Source organism: Aphidius gifuensis, linkage group LG2 (genome assembly GCF_014905175.1).
Source record: "Aphidius gifuensis isolate YNYX2018 linkage group LG2, ASM1490517v1, whole genome shotgun sequence".
Classification (NCBI taxonomy): domain Eukaryota; kingdom Metazoa; phylum Arthropoda; class Insecta; order Hymenoptera; family Braconidae; genus Aphidius; species Aphidius gifuensis.
The window spans coordinates 28,454,133-28,471,819 of record NC_057789.1 but is presented as its reverse complement, the minus strand read 5'-3'; the positions used below and the strand labels follow the sequence as shown (position 1 = coordinate 28,471,819).

Sequence of the window (17,687 nt, the reverse complement as noted above, 5' to 3'; positions counted from 1 at the left end):
ACTTGACAAAACTTTCTCATCATTGAAGATTAAAATTGGAGGGAACCACCAGCAACACCAGCAACCACAAGGTCGCAAGGGACTACAAGGGACCAACGACAATAATAATAATTTTTTACAATTTTTCCATAGTTCATCAGACCTCTAACGGTATTCTTAGATATTAATTTTAAAAATGTCGATAACACCAAATGCCGACAAAGCAATCAAAAAAAGCAATAAAATAAAATCAAAAACAAAATCAAAAAAATCAAAAATCATCAAAAAAAAAAAATAAAAAAACAAAAACAAAATCTCTCTCTCACTCTCTCAAAAAGACAGCTTGAAATCATAATAAACAAAAAGTGTAAACAAAATCTGGATATTAATTTGTTAATTAATTAATTAAAATTAATTTATAAAAATGAAATTTAAATGCAGAATGTCAGAGACATTGGCAATGCGAGATTTTACAAGTAAGTTTTTTATCAATTTTAATTTTATAACCTTTGACAAATTAAATAAATTATAAATAAATAATAATTATTTAATAATAATATTAAAATTTAATGTTTATTGTAGATGTCGTAAATGCAATATCAAAAATGTCAAAACTTTGTGTTATGATAATGAGTATTGATGAGATATGTTTTACTGTTTTGGATGACATGAATCCAATAGTATGGGCAGTATTATCAAAAAATCATTTTTTCAATCAATACTCATTGTCTGGTGCTGATGTAGAACAAAATTTGATATACCTTGAAGTTGATACATTGATGTTATCAAAAAGTTTAACAACATTAAAAACAGCAGCAACAAGTGTTACAATTAAATTGACAAATAAACAACAACCATGTTTAACATTGGACATTGAAATACCAGCAATAACTGATTGTTGGCAGTGTGTTCATGATGTACCAATAAGAGTGGTACCACGACAAGAATGGCCATCATATAAAACACCATCTGTACCAGCTTTTGATGTAAATTTACTTGACAAAGAAATAACAACAACAGTTGACTATTTATTCTGTTTAACTAATATATATTTTTCTGGTTTGTCTTTTAGATAACAATTGATTTACCACCAATGAAACACATACGTAATGTTGTTGAAAGAATGAAAAACATGAGTCCATATTTAGGTATTGTTGCTGATAATAATGGCATGTTGATACTTAAAAGTGAAACAAATAAAGCAACTGTTGCAACACATTTTCGTGATCTTCGTGTATGGAAAGACAATACAACTGATCAAGATAAAATAACAGCAACTATTGATATCAAAAGATTCATCATGTTTTTAGCTTGGGATGCTGTACGTCCTGATAGTGTACAATGTAATATATTACATGAACAAATGTTATACTTACATGTTAATTTACAAAATAATATTAAAATTAATTATTTTATACCAGGTATTAGTTTTTAAATAAATTTTATATATTTTAATATTTAATAAGTAAAAAAAAAAAGAAAAATTTATTTATTTAAAATACAAGATTGATGTTATAAACTAGATTTTGGAGTTTTTGTAATTAATTATATGCAAGACTAAAACTTCTTTCATTTTCTTGACGATAATTTTGATGTAATTGATCAATTTGTTGAATTTTTTGTCCAATTATTGATGTTTTTTGATCAAGCCATTGTAAACTATTCATATGTGCATTTAAAATTTTACCAATTTGTACCATTGGATCACTTGAATCTTGTCCACGATTAGCTTCATTTAAATGTTCAATAATTTCTTTTAAATCTTCTGACATTTGTTTTAATTGTGTATCAAGATTTTCAGCTAATCTATATGTTGAAACACGCTCTGAATCAGATACTGATAATGATGAATTTTCTTTTTCAAGTGGTATAAGACAATCTTGAAGTTCTTTTTGTTGTCCAACAACATAATCAAGTTCATGTTCTAATTTTTGTTGTTCAACTTTAACACGTTCAACTTCTTCATTTAATGTTACAATTTTTTCACCATTTGCTATTAATAATTTATCCCATGCATTTATTTGTGTGGCTTGATTAACAAATGCTCTTTCTTGTTCTTCTAATTCAAGTGTCCATTTATTTATTGATTCTTCAAGTTGACAAAAATTTATTGAATTACTTTGTCCACTATTTGATGATGGTGTAACACTAAAATAAATAAATAATAATTAATCATTTATAATTAATTTAAATTAATTAATAACCAACTTACGTTGTAACATTTCCAAGTGTTGTTGGTGGTGGTGCAGTATTAGCAGTACTTGGTAAAGTAACAGCTGCAGTACTTGTTGTAAATCCAGTTGAAGCTGCTGTTGATGCAGTATTACCAGTCAAAGAAAATCCAAGTGTTGCAGAAGTTGTTGTGGTTGTTGTTGTTGCTGCTGCTGTTGTTGTTGTTGTATTTGATAATAAACTAAATCCAGATGTAGCAGATGTTGGAGCAATTGAAGCTGGTGTACTTAATGTTAAACCAGTTGATGGTATACTTGTTGGTGCTATTGATGTATTTGTCATACCAAAACTAATACCACCACCAGTTGTTGCTGCTGGGGCTGGTGGATTTGTTGTTGTTAGTGTTGCACCACCACCAAGTGTAAAACCAGTTGATGCTGGTGTTGGTAAAGAGCCAAATGCTGGTGCTGGAGTTGTACCAGTATTTGTTGTTGTACCACCAAGTGTAAAACCACTTGTTGTTGATGTTTTTGGTGTACCAAATGACAATCCGCCTTGTGCTGTATTTGGTGTTGCTGTTGTTAAACTTGGCATTTTCATTGCTCCAAAACTTGTTGCTGGTGTATTTGTATTCATGCCAAATGATATACCACCAGTTGATGCTGCTGGTGTTGTGCCAAATGAAAGTGTAGATGGTTGATTCATTGGTGTAGCACCAAATGACAAAGCTCCAGGTGTTGATGTTGCTGGTGTGCCTAATGAACCAAATGTTGGTGCTGGTGTTGAACCAAATGCCGGTGCTGGTGTTGAACCCAATGTAAAACCACCAGGTTTTGCTTGATTTTGCATTGAAGGCATAGAAAATGCACCAAGTGGTTTATTTGGATCATTTGTACCAGCTCCAAATCCTAATTTAAACAACAATAATAACAACAAATATTTAATTTTAATTTATTGTTTATAAACTTAAATGTTTTTTTCATCTTTTTCTTTTTACCTGGTGTTGTGGATTGTATTCCACCTGGTTGACCAGTTTTTGAGGGATCAGAAAAATTCATTTTTATAATTATTATTCAATTAACAAATGTATACAACTGAATATAACCTCAAAAATTATAAATTTAAATTTTGTATTAATATATTTTGATAAATTTATAAATTTATTTTTTTTACACTGACTATTTAATACACGTTGTTTATATTTTTTAATGTTTTTTTATTTAGATTATTTGTATATTAATAAATATTATTATATGCGTCTTATTTAATCTTAAAATATGAACAACTCAACGTGACACAACAGTGACACACACTCTGACACTCACACAGTTAAAGGTGCATTGTTGTCGGTGGCCATCGGTAGTTGTCGGCTTTTTACAATAAAAAAAATAATAATAAAAAATATTTTGAAATTTTTGAAAAAAATAACTGTAAAATTGCAGTTATTATAAATAAATTTTCTAGACATTTAATAATAAATAATTAAACAAAAAAATTTTTAATCTCTTGAAAATTTAATATTAAAATATTTATAAAAAAATTGAAAATATTTTCTTTTGTCATCAAAGTGTATGAATAAAATTAGGGGAAGGGAGATTGAAGATTCCTCTGTGTTTTTGTTTTTTTTTTTTTTCATTGTGCCTGGACGTTCTTCTGTCTTGAAAAAAAAAAAAATTGAAAAGATAAAATTCCTTGTACAAAATTGTCATATTAATTTCATCAAACAATTGATAAATATATTATTGGTAAGTCAACAATTAATAATTAATAATTACATATTGTTTTGTTAAAATATATGAAACATTTTCGTAGGTTAAGATATTGATAAAAATCTCAAAATATTATTCATCAAAATGAATGAATAAATAAAATATTTGATATAAAATAATAATTGATTTATTTGATTATTTTTTTCAAGCTTAAAAATTGATTCATCAACAATGGAATTAAAACCAGCAGTTGAATTTGCAAATTGTTCATCAAGACGATCACCAGTACCACTTTTTGGTGAAAGTAAACCAACTTTTGCATCAACACCATTAAATCCAATAAATTCACCAATATTTGATTCAAAATTTTCAAATAAATCAACTCATCAACCTTTTATATCAACTACCACTGCAAATTTAACAAATGAAAATCCAAATTCTTCATCAACACATATATTTTTTGAATCATCAAAAAAAAGATCATCAACAACAAATTTATTTGATCCAACTTATGGATCACCTGCTAAAGAATCATTTTCAATGACTTCAAATACATTTGTTCCATCAAATATTGACAACTCACTACCAACAGTACCAGGTTTTGGTGATTTTTGTTTTTCAAAATATTTAAATTCAACTGATTCTGTACCATGGCGTATTTCTCCAACCGTAACATCACCAGAGTTTCAATATCTTTGGAATGGTTCATCAACAAGATACACATCAACTGCTTCATCATCAAAATTTGCATCAACAAATAATTCAAAGCTAAATACAGCAACTGTTGCCACGAATACACCAGTTATATCAAGTAAACTTACACCATCAATAAAAACAAATGATGATGCTGTTGTTGATAATGTTGATAATAATGATGATAATGATACTAACAACACCCAAAAAACATCAACAATTATTGAGCCAAAACTTTGGTGTGAGACTGATACAATTATTAAACAAGAAAGTTACATTTGGTCAATTAAAAATTTTAAATATCGTATTGAAAATGATGGACAACATCTTGAGTCATCAATATTTACATCTGATAATGAAGAAAAATATAATTGGCGTATTGATTTATCATCAAATTATCGTTATGATGCTGGTGCTGCTATGTTAACATTAAAAGTACATTTAATTGATTATAAAAAATCAGCAAATAATTCAAAACGTGTTACAATATCATTATCAATTTTAAATAATGATAATAAAAACCCAAAGGATGGAATACCAGATGATGGATATCAAAATTTGCAAAAATGATATATTTTATATTTTACCAGATGGTACATTGACAATATTATTAGAAGTTGGAATTATGACTGGTACATCAACAACATGTAAAAAAATTAAAACATTTAATTTTTAAAATGAAAATTTGAAGATGTTGAAGTAGTGATATTAGTTAAATACAATTAAAAGCACATAAGATGATATTGTCTGTTCATAGTCCAGTGTTTACAGCAATGTTTGATAAAGATATTATTAAAGAAGCTGATGCTGATGCTGATGCTGATGACAATGTCATTAAAATAAATGACATTGAACTTGATGTTGCATTACAAATATTAGAATTTGTATATACAAATAAAGCACCATCTAAAATTGATTTACATGTTGATGCATTGATGGCAGCATCACACAAATATCAAATTGATAGATTGAGAAATTTATGTGAAGAAATTTTATATAAAAATATTAAAATTGATAATGCTGTTAAAACATTGATCATTGCTGAGTTACATGGTACTGAAGAATTTAAAAAATTTATCATTGAATTTTTTAAAAATCATGGATCGTTGTTGAAGTCAAATGATTTTCGAAATTTGGAAAAGGATTATCCAAATTTGGCTATTGAAGTTCTTCGTGGTATTGCCATTGAAACAGCTAATGATAAGTAATTATTATTATTTTTTTTTTTTAATAATAAGATTAAAAATATTTATATTTTTATAAAAAAAAATATAGCTTTTTCATTAAGTAAAATTTAAATAATATTTTTGGTTTGCATTTGAGTATTGATAATTTATAGTTATCTTTTTTTTTTTTTTTTTTATTTTAATTTAATTATTGAGAATCATTGAATGATTGAGCTTTTTAATTTGATGATGAAAAGTAAAAGTAAAAAAAATAAGTGAGTTATGTCAAAAATATTTGAAAAATTTTTATATCAGGTCATGGAAAATTGAATGATTGAATTTTTTATTTAAATTTATTTATAAAATTTAAATTTGTTAATTTAAATAATACAAAAGCTAAAATAATATTTCGATTATTATTAATACATTATTATACCCATTAAAAATCATTGAATGATTAAATTTTATAATTTTAAATAGATTTAAGATTCAAGTTCAAAAAAATTAATAATTAACAAATATTAAATGAAAAAAAAAAAAAATCCATAAGCGCAAATTTAATGATTAAAAATCATTAAATAATTTCCAAGTTTCAACAAACTATAAAACTGTAAGTTGAAAAAAAAAAATATTAAAAGTTGTTCAATTTAAAAAAGAAAAAAGGTTAATAAATAAATAAATAAAACTCACAATATTGTAAAAATAAATGAAATTTATTACAGTTATAATTTAAAATAAAATAAATTATAAATTCAGCTATTATTTACATTTAAAAAATCATCATCATCCATCTGGCCATCTTTTATCATGGAATCAAACCCGTCCTCATCAATATCAGTTTTCCAACAACGAATGTCCATCCATCAACATGCAATCCAGAACAATCAAAGCTGGACAAAAATAATAACATAATATAAATCTATTCACCCACCAGGACCCCACCATGTAATACTCTTATATTATGAACAACATTATCAATACTTGTATCAATATTAATACGAACCCATAATCATCAATAAATAAAATCAATCAATCAATTGGCTATCATACCTCATATGTTAAATCATAAAAAACAATCATTTGTTTCTTTGGATGTATTAAATTATCAAAAACAATTATTGATAATTTATTTTCCACTCTAATAACACCCCATTTCATTTTATCATCATAAACTATTGATAATTCATTATACAATTTATCTAGATCCCATTTTTCTGGTTCATCAATTGTTTTAACTTTTTCAGTTTTTTTATGACTAAATCTTTTTCTAATATTAAATGTTATTGGTGCTGTTGCTGTTGCTGGTGTTGTTGATGTTGATGTTATTGGCATTGATATTGGTGTTGGTGTTGTTGTCATTGGTGTTGATGTTGGTGTTATTGTTATTGGTTTTGGTGTTGTTGTTATTGTTATTGGTTTTGGTGTTGTTGATGTTGGTGCTGGTTTTATTGTTATTGGCGTTACAGGTGTCAGTGTCACAGGCGTTGATGGTACTGGCAACTCATTTTGTTTATTAACTATTTTAGTTGGAGGTGTCAATTCTTTAGCAATTAAAAATGTTAACCCTGTTGTCATTGGTGTTATTGGTGTTAATGTTGCTGATGATATTTTTGTATTATTAGACTTATTATCAACAGGTAGTCGCCAAATAAGAGGTGGTGGATGTTGTTTCTGTTGAAAATAATAACAAATAACAGTTAAATATTATCAAGATAATAAATAAAAAATTAATACATACATCAACTTGTATCAGGGCAGGAATATTATTTTGTATTCCATTAACAATTTGTTGATTAATTTCAACATTTTTTAGATTATTTAAAATTATATTTTGTTGAACATTATTAATATTGTTTTGAGGTTTTACATTGACAATTGTATTTTCATTATCTTGTTTAATTGTTTCTGACTTTTTCTGTGCTAATTTTCAAAAACCATTTTGCATAATCATGTTCTCTGAAACCCAAAATGGAATCTGGTTGAAATGAGTAATGAAATCAACATTACCATTTGGTAAATAAATTTTATAATCTCTTACTATTTTATTAACGGGAAAATGATCTTCACATATTACTTCATTTTGCTTAAATATAATCTTTACTGTTTTCTTTTGTCCACAAATTTATAATAACACATAATTAAATTTTCAGAATAATAAATAAATATTATTTTTCGAAACATTTAAATAAGACTATTACAATGCATTGAATTAAAAATTTATCTAAACTTCAACAAACACATCACCATCTTGAATTAAAAATATATTATCTAAAATAAACATGTCCTTGCCCAAAAAATAATGTTCATCAAATTTAATTTTAACTGGAGAGAAAAAAAAAAAAAATACACATGTGTTATCATTGATTAAAGGAATCTACATGTTCCAATGGTAGTCTTGTAATAATAATAATAATTTTCATTTGTTTATTTACATTTGTTTACATTAAAAAAATTGTCAAATTAATTATCTCATTTGTTGTCAAAAAAAAAAAATACTGAAGGAATAAATTTTCTAAATTACGATTGTTTACAAGTTGCTTGTAGAAATATTAATTATTATTAAATTTAATAATTCAAACAATGTTGGTGGTATTATTTTTTTGTTTATAATGTAAATAATCAATATAAAAAAAAATAAATAAAGCCGGTTGTTTATTTTGATCTAGATGATAAGAGAAAAAAGTGGACAAATATTTTGATATCAGTTTCCATTTTGGGAAAAGTTTAAATGTATGAATCATCAACAAATTATTACCAAAAAAATTGCTACGCAGTTGATGGAAGTTGTTGGTTTCATCAGTATTATTACGCGGCTCCTGAATACAAAATAAAACAGTAAAAAAAAATCCAAAATTACATCAACAGTCTTCTACTGGCTTGATAGCTGAATAAATTCCAGAATAGTCATCAAAAGATATCTTGTTTTGCTAAATAAAACATGTTAAATAATAAATCCAACATGTTAATCATATTGATGATAAATTTATCATTAATATTTATTGATTTATCAAGTGCATCAAGTATGTTTCTTCCACCAAAAACAGCTCTAGTCATTGGTTTCGAAGAAACATATGATATTTCATTACTGGCAAATTCATTAACTGACAATGGAATTAGTTCAACACTAATAATTCCAAATGGCTATGATATTTATGAACATCTTGTTGAAGTTGATGTTATTAAACTCAATTTTACAATTGATAAAACTTCAACAATTGAAGCTAAAGCATTAAAAGCATGTGAAAGTTTAATAAGTGATGAAAAAATACTAAAAACAATTGGTGAAATTCAACCAACATTTGTTATATTTCCAGCCCTCAGGTAAATTATTTATCAATAATAAATTAAATTAAATAATTAAATATATATTATTATTTTACAGACATGATGGTTGTTTACTTCCTTGGACAAAATATATTGGCTCAATACCAGTTATCTGGTCACTTGGTATTGAAGAAGAACACTATGCTATGGAAAAAACAAAATTTGGTATTCCAATAAGTACTGATGGTATTTATGATCGTTTTTGGGAAAATATTCATCACAAAACAATTATTGGACGTTCAAAAAATAATTATATAACACCTGCAATGAATTTAATTAAAAAATATATTAAAAATTATGAAGCTAATCAAGATAATATTGATGATTTATATTCAAATGTTGAATTACTATTTTGGGCTGGTGATTCTATTTTAAGAAATAGCTTTGCATCATTAACACAAAGATTTGTTGAAGTAATTAATTTAACTGACACTATAAACAACCAAAAAAAAATAAGACAAGATATAATAATATAAATAATTTAATTTACAGACTGGTTGTCATCATTGTCGAGGACCAAAACCATTACCAGATGACTTACAAAAAAGTTTAATTGATTTTCGACTTGGTACAATTGTCGTGTTGCTAGATGAGACATATGCTGAATTAATAAAAGGTGTAGCACGTCAATTACCACAAGGTAGACAAGGCCAAGCAATAATATGGAAAACAAAATTGACAAAATTTCCAACAGAGAAACCGGATAATTTATTTTTACATTCAAATGTTGATCGTCAAGATCTTATTGGTAATTATCAAACAAATCAATATTGTCATGAGTTAAATTAATGTAATTTTTATTTTCATTTTATTCAGGATACAGTAGAACAAGAGTGCTACTTTGTCATTGTAAAGACACTGAATTTCTTGAAGCAATTTATCATGGTACTCCAATAATTTGTGTAGCTAAAAATCCATATGACATGTTGAATGACAAACGTGCTGTTAAACTTGGCATGGGAATATCACTAGCCAATGAATATACAGTTGAAAAAATAATTGACACAATAGCTAATATTCATGATAATAAAAATTATCGTGAAGCTGGAAGAATGGTGTCACAATCAATCAGAGACAGACCAATACCATCAACAGATAAATTAATATTTTGGCTTGATTGGATTGCTAGAAATGATAAAAATATCATTGAATTTTCAGCAATTGACAGAGCAACAAGTGTCAAAACATTTGCTGAAGATGTACAATTATATATTGGCATATTAATTGGAGCTTTGTTTGGTATTTTATTTGCTACAACAAGTGCATTGTCTTGGTATTTACAAAAAAAAACAAATAAACCAACTAGAATGAAATTAAAAAGACACAATAAATAAAACCTCATGTAAATGAAAAATAAAATTAATTAATCATTTTTTAAATTAACAACAGAGGTTTTGTTGTTTAATATATTTTTATTATTATTATTTTTTTTTGTTTTTTATAAATACACTTAAGGGCAGTACATATACAAATATATTTGAGCTAAAAAGCCTATGGCTATGCTGAAAAAATTGTGATTTATTAAAAATTACTATAATATTTTTTTAAATTAAATTTAGCTAATAATTATTTGACACATTTTTAAATAGCTTATATTCTAATATATAATATTAATGTGAATAAAATAAATTACAAATTTTCAATACTGCATATTTTTTTTTAAAATCAAGAACAAATTAATAACTTAATTGCAGTTAATTTACTTTTCTAATTTTTTTTTTGTTTTTCTTTTTCTAATTCATGATGATTTTGTATATAATTTTTATAAATATCTTAATTTACGACATTAATTATCTAATATATTGATGATAGCTATAATTTATTATGACATAATTTAATTATTATTTAAATTTTATATTTTTATAAGCACATTATAAATTTTATATTAAAATGAGCATAGTTTATGGACATAGCTCGGTCAAATTAATTTTTAAAATTGAATTAAAATTCATGGTAAAAGTTCATCATCAAGTCCATTAATTATATAAATATATACACGTTTAATTATTAATTTATAATAATAAAAGGTAAAAAAAGATTATATGTACATTCATTGGCAGATTAAGTTTTTTTTTTTTTTTATATAATTTTCGTTACGCAATCTTGATGGAATCTGGAGCAGACACTTGTTACTCACAAGATGCCATTATCAGGCTGCACAGATATAATATTATAATGTAGTTATTATTTATTTATTTTTTTTTTTTAAATAAAACAGCCATTGACATGCAACGTGACAAAAGACAGTCATATTAAAAATTTAATTTTCCCTTTGTTTTTCTTTTAAATAATTTTTTTGTTTGTTTAATTAAATTATTACATTAAGTTTATTATATTAATAAAATGTTTAAGCCTCTTGTTCTGATTGCAATCTACTTCTTCTTCTTCTTCTTATTGGATTTTTTAAATTTTAACAAACTTTGTTTGATTTAGATAAATTAATTGCATATATGCTCTTCACGTGTATGTCTACACATATCACATTGCACTTGACAACACCATACAAATCTGCATTTACATTTTTCTGTAACATCACGTATTCGTGTTTGATATCCTCTTCCACAACATAATAATGTACAGCCATCTAAACCTGGTGACGTTCTATTACATATTCGTCCTCTTGTACCTGGTATTCCAAGTCTAAAAATAATAAAAAAAATATTATTTATTTATTTTCAAATTGAATAGAATTATTTATTAATTTATGCTTTTTTTATATTAGAAATTTATTTACGTTTGTGCAATTTGATGCACATTGACATTTAAATATTACTAGTGGGTTTGAATCGTTAAATATTATTATTTATAAATTTTATATGAGATGAGATTTTATATTTTATTTACTACATGGAGAATTATTTATTTCACTTGGATAAAGATTATTATTTTAATGAAATAAATTTTATTATTAGGCTTAATTTATTTTATCAATGTTAAATCAATTTTTAAATTATTTATTTGTATAAAATAAATTCAATTTAATTTTACACGAAATAAATTATTAATTAATTTATCTGCCTTGAATTTTGTACTAATATATCAATTTTTTTTTCTAATTTAAATAAGCCATCTGTATGAAAAATATATTTATATTTCTGCGTATACAATAAGTTTAAATAATTATAAATAAATTTGTAATTCATTAAATTTATAGATGCAATTAGTGAACATGAGTAAACATGTTTTAATCTCAATATGGATCAACCAGTCTTGTGAAATTGTTTTTTTTTTTTTTTTCATTTAATAAAATGGAGAAAGTACCTGGTAAACGTTGTACTTAGGTATGTCCTATTAAACGGTATTTGTAATAAAAAAAAAAAAAATAAATATATAATAAAACGATCAAGAATCAAGATGTATAATTAAAATACAATTATGAAAACTTTTTTCAGGCAATTTAAAATTCATTATACAAAAAATACATAGTAAATTATCACTTTGAAAATATACAAGTTATTTTTTTTTTTTTACGACTCGTAAACTAAAAATAAAAAAAATATCAAATAAAATATATAAAATAAAAAACGACATGAAAAATATTTTTGTTAAATATATTCTTAAAGGGGGGGCTAATGATGATTCATATTCAATAATTTTAATCCAAAAAATTCATTAAACTGGTAATCAGAATTTAAACAGCTGATTTAATAAAAAAAAATAATTTTTTTTACCTTTTATTATAAGATTAAGTATAAATAAATTTAAGAAAATTATATTCTTTAAAAATACACGGTAGAATTATTTAATTTATAAATTTACTTTTTTTTTTTATTCGAAATTTATACCTTGACCTATTTTTAAAAGAAATATATTATTTTTTTTCAATTTAATATAACTAAGAATTTTTGTAAATTTTATTAACCATAATAAATTTGTCATTAGCATTTGTACAATCAATAAACACATGTGTGAACATGCATCAATATAAGTTTGAATTTTCAAACCCTATTAACAAAACAACCCCTTCAAATTTTTTGCATTAATGTGCTGTAACTCTGCGGGAGTTTATTATTTTTTTTGTAAAATAAATCAGCATAAATTTGTCACATGTAAAATTGAAATACAAAGATTATAATAAAATTAATTTAAAAAAAATACTAACGTTAAATTTCGTTCACAGTAATCAGGACTGTCTTCAAGATAGACAAGATCTGTTTTATTTGGTCGTTTAAGATCAGCTCTAGCTGGTCTAAGTCTAGCAGGTCTTTTTCCTCCACCCCGTTGTGCAAGACGTACCAATGCAGCACCCTCATGAAGAGCAGCCAGGGCTGTGCCAGCACCCCTAAATGCTGGTAGTCTTCGCCAGCAAACTCTCACACTGCATGAGCCAGACATACCTATAATTAACATTCGAAAAAAATAATATATATCATCATCTAGAATAAAAAATAAATTTTTTATTTTATTTATATTATTATAGATTTTTTGTTAATAACAAGGTCAGTGTTAAATTACTAACCGTGACATTTACAAACACGTTGCATTCGTGAACGAACAGCTCGTCTACCAGCTTCACTGTCATGTTTTCTCATAAGTTGTCCAGCCAATCCTTTTGATCCAACAATATCAACACCATCTTTAACTGGCTCCTCAGCACCGTCAGACCATTCTCTCGATAATTTTTCACCAAAATGAATATCCTGTGTTGAAAAAAAAAAGGTTAAATATATTTAAACATATAAATAAAAGAAAAATGAAAATTCTTCAAGTTGGGATTAACTTTGTATTTACTTTTTTTTATTTTATATTTTTTTGGTTTAAAATAAACATTGTTATCTCAACTTGTGCTCATATTCCCGCGGGACAATTTAGAAATTCAAATGTCGTCGTAATGTGAACAAATAGTATACTCAAGTTTACTTTAAACTAGCACACAACTTTTGACATATCTTGAACAAATATATACCAAGGTAACGACTAAAAATAATCATCAAAATAATATATCCAATAAATAAAAAAATTTTAAAACATTAGAAAAAATATTACATCAATTTGATAATAAAAAAATTTCGTAATTTTATATATTCAATTTTATATATTTTTTATATCTTTTAAAATATAATTATAATTTTTATTTTTTTCAAGTAAATTTAATTATAAACTAGTGTTGATATACAAACACTAAAAATACAATTTAAATTTAATTAAAAATTCAATCTAAATACAATTTAAAATACACCAACAAGTGTATTATACTTAATTTTTTTTACTTTTTAATAGAAAATTATTAACGAATTTAAATATTTTGTAATAATAAAATATAATATGTACGTGAAAATTATGATGAGATATTTATATATATACAAAGAAGACTTTGTGGGTAAGTTTTTAAAAGTAGTGGTAATATTGAAGTACTGGTCATGGATCTTGTGAAGGGTTGTTGCAACTTAACAAGCTTAGCTCACGTTAATCCTCTTGTAAACGCGCAATGTCTACAAGGGGTCATCTACTCACGTAAAAAAGAAAAAAAAAAAAAAATGTACATATCCCATTCACATGTAATAATACAGAGCTTTTTTTTTATAATTATTATGTGTTGTATATGTTATAAGATGTTTATTTTGACTTGTTAAAATGACAAATCTTGTCAAATAAAGTATATCAATTTTTTGATTTTACTAAATGAATTTGCAATTACCTCACTGCAACCACCCCATTGCCAGTTATTTGGATGACGTGCCCTAACACGATTGTCACAAGAACAGTCAGTTAGTTCGCCCCTGGAACATGCTCTTGTTACACTGAAAGCAACACCAGCTGCTGATATTGCATATACAAAAGCTGCCTCACGACTGTCTGAAAATTAAAGCACAAATATATTTATTTAAATTATAAAAATCCATGATTTCATTTTGCAAATTTTGTAGTTTTTTTTTTTTTAAATATAAGTATATACTTAAAATAATGCCAACGATTAATAAGCTTTTTTTTTTCTTTACACATACTTGTTTTTATTATATAAAAAAAAAAAAACGAAAATGATAAATTTAGATTTGATTGATTCACGATAAATTTAGAATGAAATTTTTCACGAGAATTTAAAACATATTTCGTTGAAGTGGGAGAAGGAAATTTATAAGTTTTATTTATATATATTATTGAAAAACTTGAGAATAAATTTATCGTGTTGTTTTTAATAATAATCTATTTATAAAATTTTTAATTGATATTATTAATTTTGAAAATAAGGAAATTTATGAAATAGTACTATACGTAAAATATTTTATTTGTGGTTTAAAGGTTTATAGGAGTACTTACTGACTAGCATAACACCACCAAATATATTTTCTGGATTTTCCATACTGATTGAACAATTCCATCTGGCTGAATGAAATTGATGCTGGCATTCTTCAATGGCCAATCTTGCCCCAGCACTTACAGCCTGTAAATGACAGAAAAAAAATGTTGAAAAAATTGTTGAATGAACATTTGAAAAATAACACAATGTACATTTACAAAAGGTAAATTGATTATTTTATATTATTTTTCAAATTTATTACTATTTATTTCATGTCATTTGACTTTTTTATTATTTTTATCGTCAATTTACCGCACACAGTGTGTGCATTTGACTTGAAACTTTAAATTAAATGCTTTTTTTTATTTTTTTTTTCAAATGTATATTTATAAATCGATTCTTCAGGATGTATATGACGATTCATAGTTGATTTTCTTCGCTTGAATTCATCACAAAACTAGCATAAATATAAATATTCATTTTTAAAAAAATACCTTTCATTTGAAATAATTTTATGTCGGTTTGTTACAAAAGACCAAAAATATATATACACTGGCTTGTCGTCATTCATAAGTATTCGAACGAGGTTTTTACATTAAGCAAACAAGCTTACATTTGTTCATCAAAGAATATATATTACTGCTTTTTTTATTTTTATTTTTTTTTTTGTCGTTATCGTGGGAAGAAAAATAAAAAATTTAATTTTTTAAATATCACTAAATTACAAAGATACAAGAGTTTTGTTTTTTTTTTTTTTTTCCATCTATTTTATTCATTCAAAATATTGTCAAATAAAAAAAAAAATTATACAGCAAAATAGAATCTATTTAAAGCTTTTAAAAGAGCTTTTAGATTTTTTTTTTTTGCCATTATTTTTCTAGTTATAAATTATTGAATGTTTTTTTTTTTTGAAAAAAATTTTAAAATTACATTTACGGTTTTTGTGCAATGATTACAAGTATTTAATAATTTTTTTGTTGAGTGTATATAATGTGCAAAAGCAAGAGGATGTAAAGAAAGCTAAAAAAAAATGAATATTGAGAAAGAAAGGAAAAAAATGTAATATATAAATGATCGTCGTTGCAATAAGAAGCGTCAAGTTTGTTACGCCCTGGCTTGTGTATTTTTTATTTTATGTGTTTTTTTTTTTTTAAATCTTTTTTTTCTTCTTTTATTCTCCTTTTTCTTTATTTCTTTTGATCAGATAAGGTATGGATAAAACTCACCTGGAGAATCTGAGGTGAGCGTGAACATATCCCCTGCTGTTTAACCGTCAAGTGTGAGTTCTTACAGTTTCTTTCGGCACTGGCTGGACCAATGACACCAGCACCAATCTGTGATACACTGTCAGCGGGACCACCTGGACTGTTTTCAGTACCTACTGCAAATCTTGGCTCAACTCCCAAGTACCTAAAATTAAAATTAACAATATCACCATTAATGATTAATTACAAAAAATGCCTTTCTTCATTTCTTTTTGTTGAAAATTTAAAATACTTCGATAGAATTTATGTAGATTTTAAATTTATATATAAATATTTAAATAATGTAAATTTTTTAATAATAATATTGTCAATGTTTAGTATTAATTGTAAATTAAATTAGCTATGTGCACAATTTATTTGGTATTATTTTTTAAAAATTAAATCATTTACATGAAAAATAATTTGGTAAATATTATCATGTTGCAATTTAAAAATATAAATGAATTTTAAATTTTAATAATTATTATTTTTTATTTTAATCTCAATCAGTGTATGATAGTTATTTATTTATAATAATTAAATGTAATATATTTTTTTTATTTTCATTTTATTTTTACACTGATAAAAGAATTTATTTCAAATTTTTATCATAAAAAAATTGTGAGTAATTTTTTTTGTTTTATATAAAATATATTACATTGAAAAATTGCTTATTTATTTATTTATTTATTGTGGAAAAATTAAATAAACTGTTATAAAAATAAATTTGCCGAAAAAAAAACAATTATTTCATTTAAATATTAATTTTCATTAATTTATAAATAAAATATTTAGGAAAAAATTTGAGGCTTTTTTTTCAAGTACAATTTTATATTATAAAAATGTGTGATGTATATTAAAATAATTTAAAATCCTTGTTCAGAATAATATATTATACTAGAGAAATATAAAAAACAAAAAAAAAAAAAATATATATATTTTATAATTTATCTGAAAGAAACTGCTCAAATGGGTCCCACTTTAAAAGTGAGAAAACCAATTAGATGATGGAATATATATTCAGGAGTGCGCCAAAAAAAAAAAAAAAAAAGCTGTATAATTAGAGCTGTTTTTTATTTTTTTTTATTTCAAGGGGTAAAAGATTACAGGTCGGTATATAAGAGGCTTTGAATTCTTGTAAATCGTTTGCGGGTATTTCTTT

The 17,687-nt window shown here is 24.7% G+C and overlaps 6 protein-coding genes across 6 annotated transcripts in view; 4 read left to right on the top strand and 2 right to left on the bottom strand.

Moving 5' to 3' along the window:
- Positions 1–79: 79 nt before the first annotated feature.
- On the top strand, positions 80–1,463 carry LOC122850172 (checkpoint protein HUS1). Its single transcript, XM_044149246.1, has 3 exons — positions 80–455; positions 562–965; positions 1,052–1,463. The coding sequence occupies exons 1-3, from the start codon at positions 404–406 to the stop codon at positions 1,412–1,414; spliced, it is 819 nt and encodes a 272-aa protein (XP_044005181.1). The 5' UTR covers positions 80–403; the 3' UTR covers positions 1,415–1,463.
- LOC122850121 (nuclear pore glycoprotein p62) lies at positions 1,398–3,488 on the bottom strand. Its single transcript, XM_044149150.1, has 3 exons — positions 3,149–3,488; positions 2,192–3,059; positions 1,398–2,127 (listed from the first exon to the last, which is right to left on the bottom strand). Exons 1-3 carry the CDS (start codon positions 3,207–3,209, stop codon positions 1,521–1,523), a joined length of 1,536 nt encoding a protein of 511 aa, XP_044005085.1. The 5' UTR covers positions 3,210–3,488; the 3' UTR covers positions 1,398–1,520.
- A 304-nt stretch (positions 3,489–3,792) lies between these two features.
- Positions 3,793–5,123, top strand: LOC122850689 (protein roadkill-like). Its single transcript, XM_044149822.1, has 2 exons — positions 3,793–3,896; positions 4,070–5,123. The coding sequence occupies exon 2, from the start codon at positions 4,092–4,094 to the stop codon at positions 5,121–5,123; it is 1,032 nt and encodes a 343-aa protein (XP_044005757.1). The 5' UTR covers positions 3,793–3,896; positions 4,070–4,091.
- A 167-nt stretch (positions 5,124–5,290) lies between these two features.
- LOC122850688 (speckle-type POZ protein-like) lies at positions 5,291–5,761 on the top strand. The gene has a single exon (XM_044149821.1). It carries the CDS (start codon positions 5,291–5,293, stop codon positions 5,759–5,761), a length of 471 nt encoding a protein of 156 aa, XP_044005756.1.
- A 2,591-nt stretch (positions 5,762–8,352) lies between these two features.
- LOC122850125 (UDP-glucuronosyltransferase 1A9-like) lies at positions 8,353–10,449 on the top strand. Its single transcript, XM_044149155.1, has 4 exons — positions 8,353–9,040; positions 9,102–9,456; positions 9,536–9,791; positions 9,860–10,449. The coding sequence occupies exons 1-4, from the start codon at positions 8,658–8,660 to the stop codon at positions 10,375–10,377; spliced, it is 1,512 nt and encodes a 503-aa protein (XP_044005090.1). The 5' UTR covers positions 8,353–8,657; the 3' UTR covers positions 10,378–10,449.
- A 177-nt stretch (positions 10,450–10,626) lies between these two features.
- Positions 10,627–17,687, bottom strand: part of LOC122850147 (protein Wnt-1-like) — a 33,818-nt gene continuing 26,757 nt past the window's right edge. The window contains exons 2-7 of the mRNA XM_044149217.1: positions 16,508–16,691; positions 15,302–15,425; positions 14,682–14,839; positions 13,503–13,683; positions 13,146–13,380; positions 10,627–11,683 (exon numbers count right to left, since the gene is read on the bottom strand). Coding sequence (XP_044005152.1) covers positions 11,482–11,683; positions 13,146–13,380; positions 13,503–13,683; positions 14,682–14,839; positions 15,302–15,425; positions 16,508–16,691 — 1,084 coding nt within the window. The 3' untranslated portion in view covers positions 10,627–11,481. The remainder of the gene's footprint in view (positions 11,684–13,145; positions 13,381–13,502; positions 13,684–14,681; positions 14,840–15,301; positions 15,426–16,507; positions 16,692–17,687) is intronic.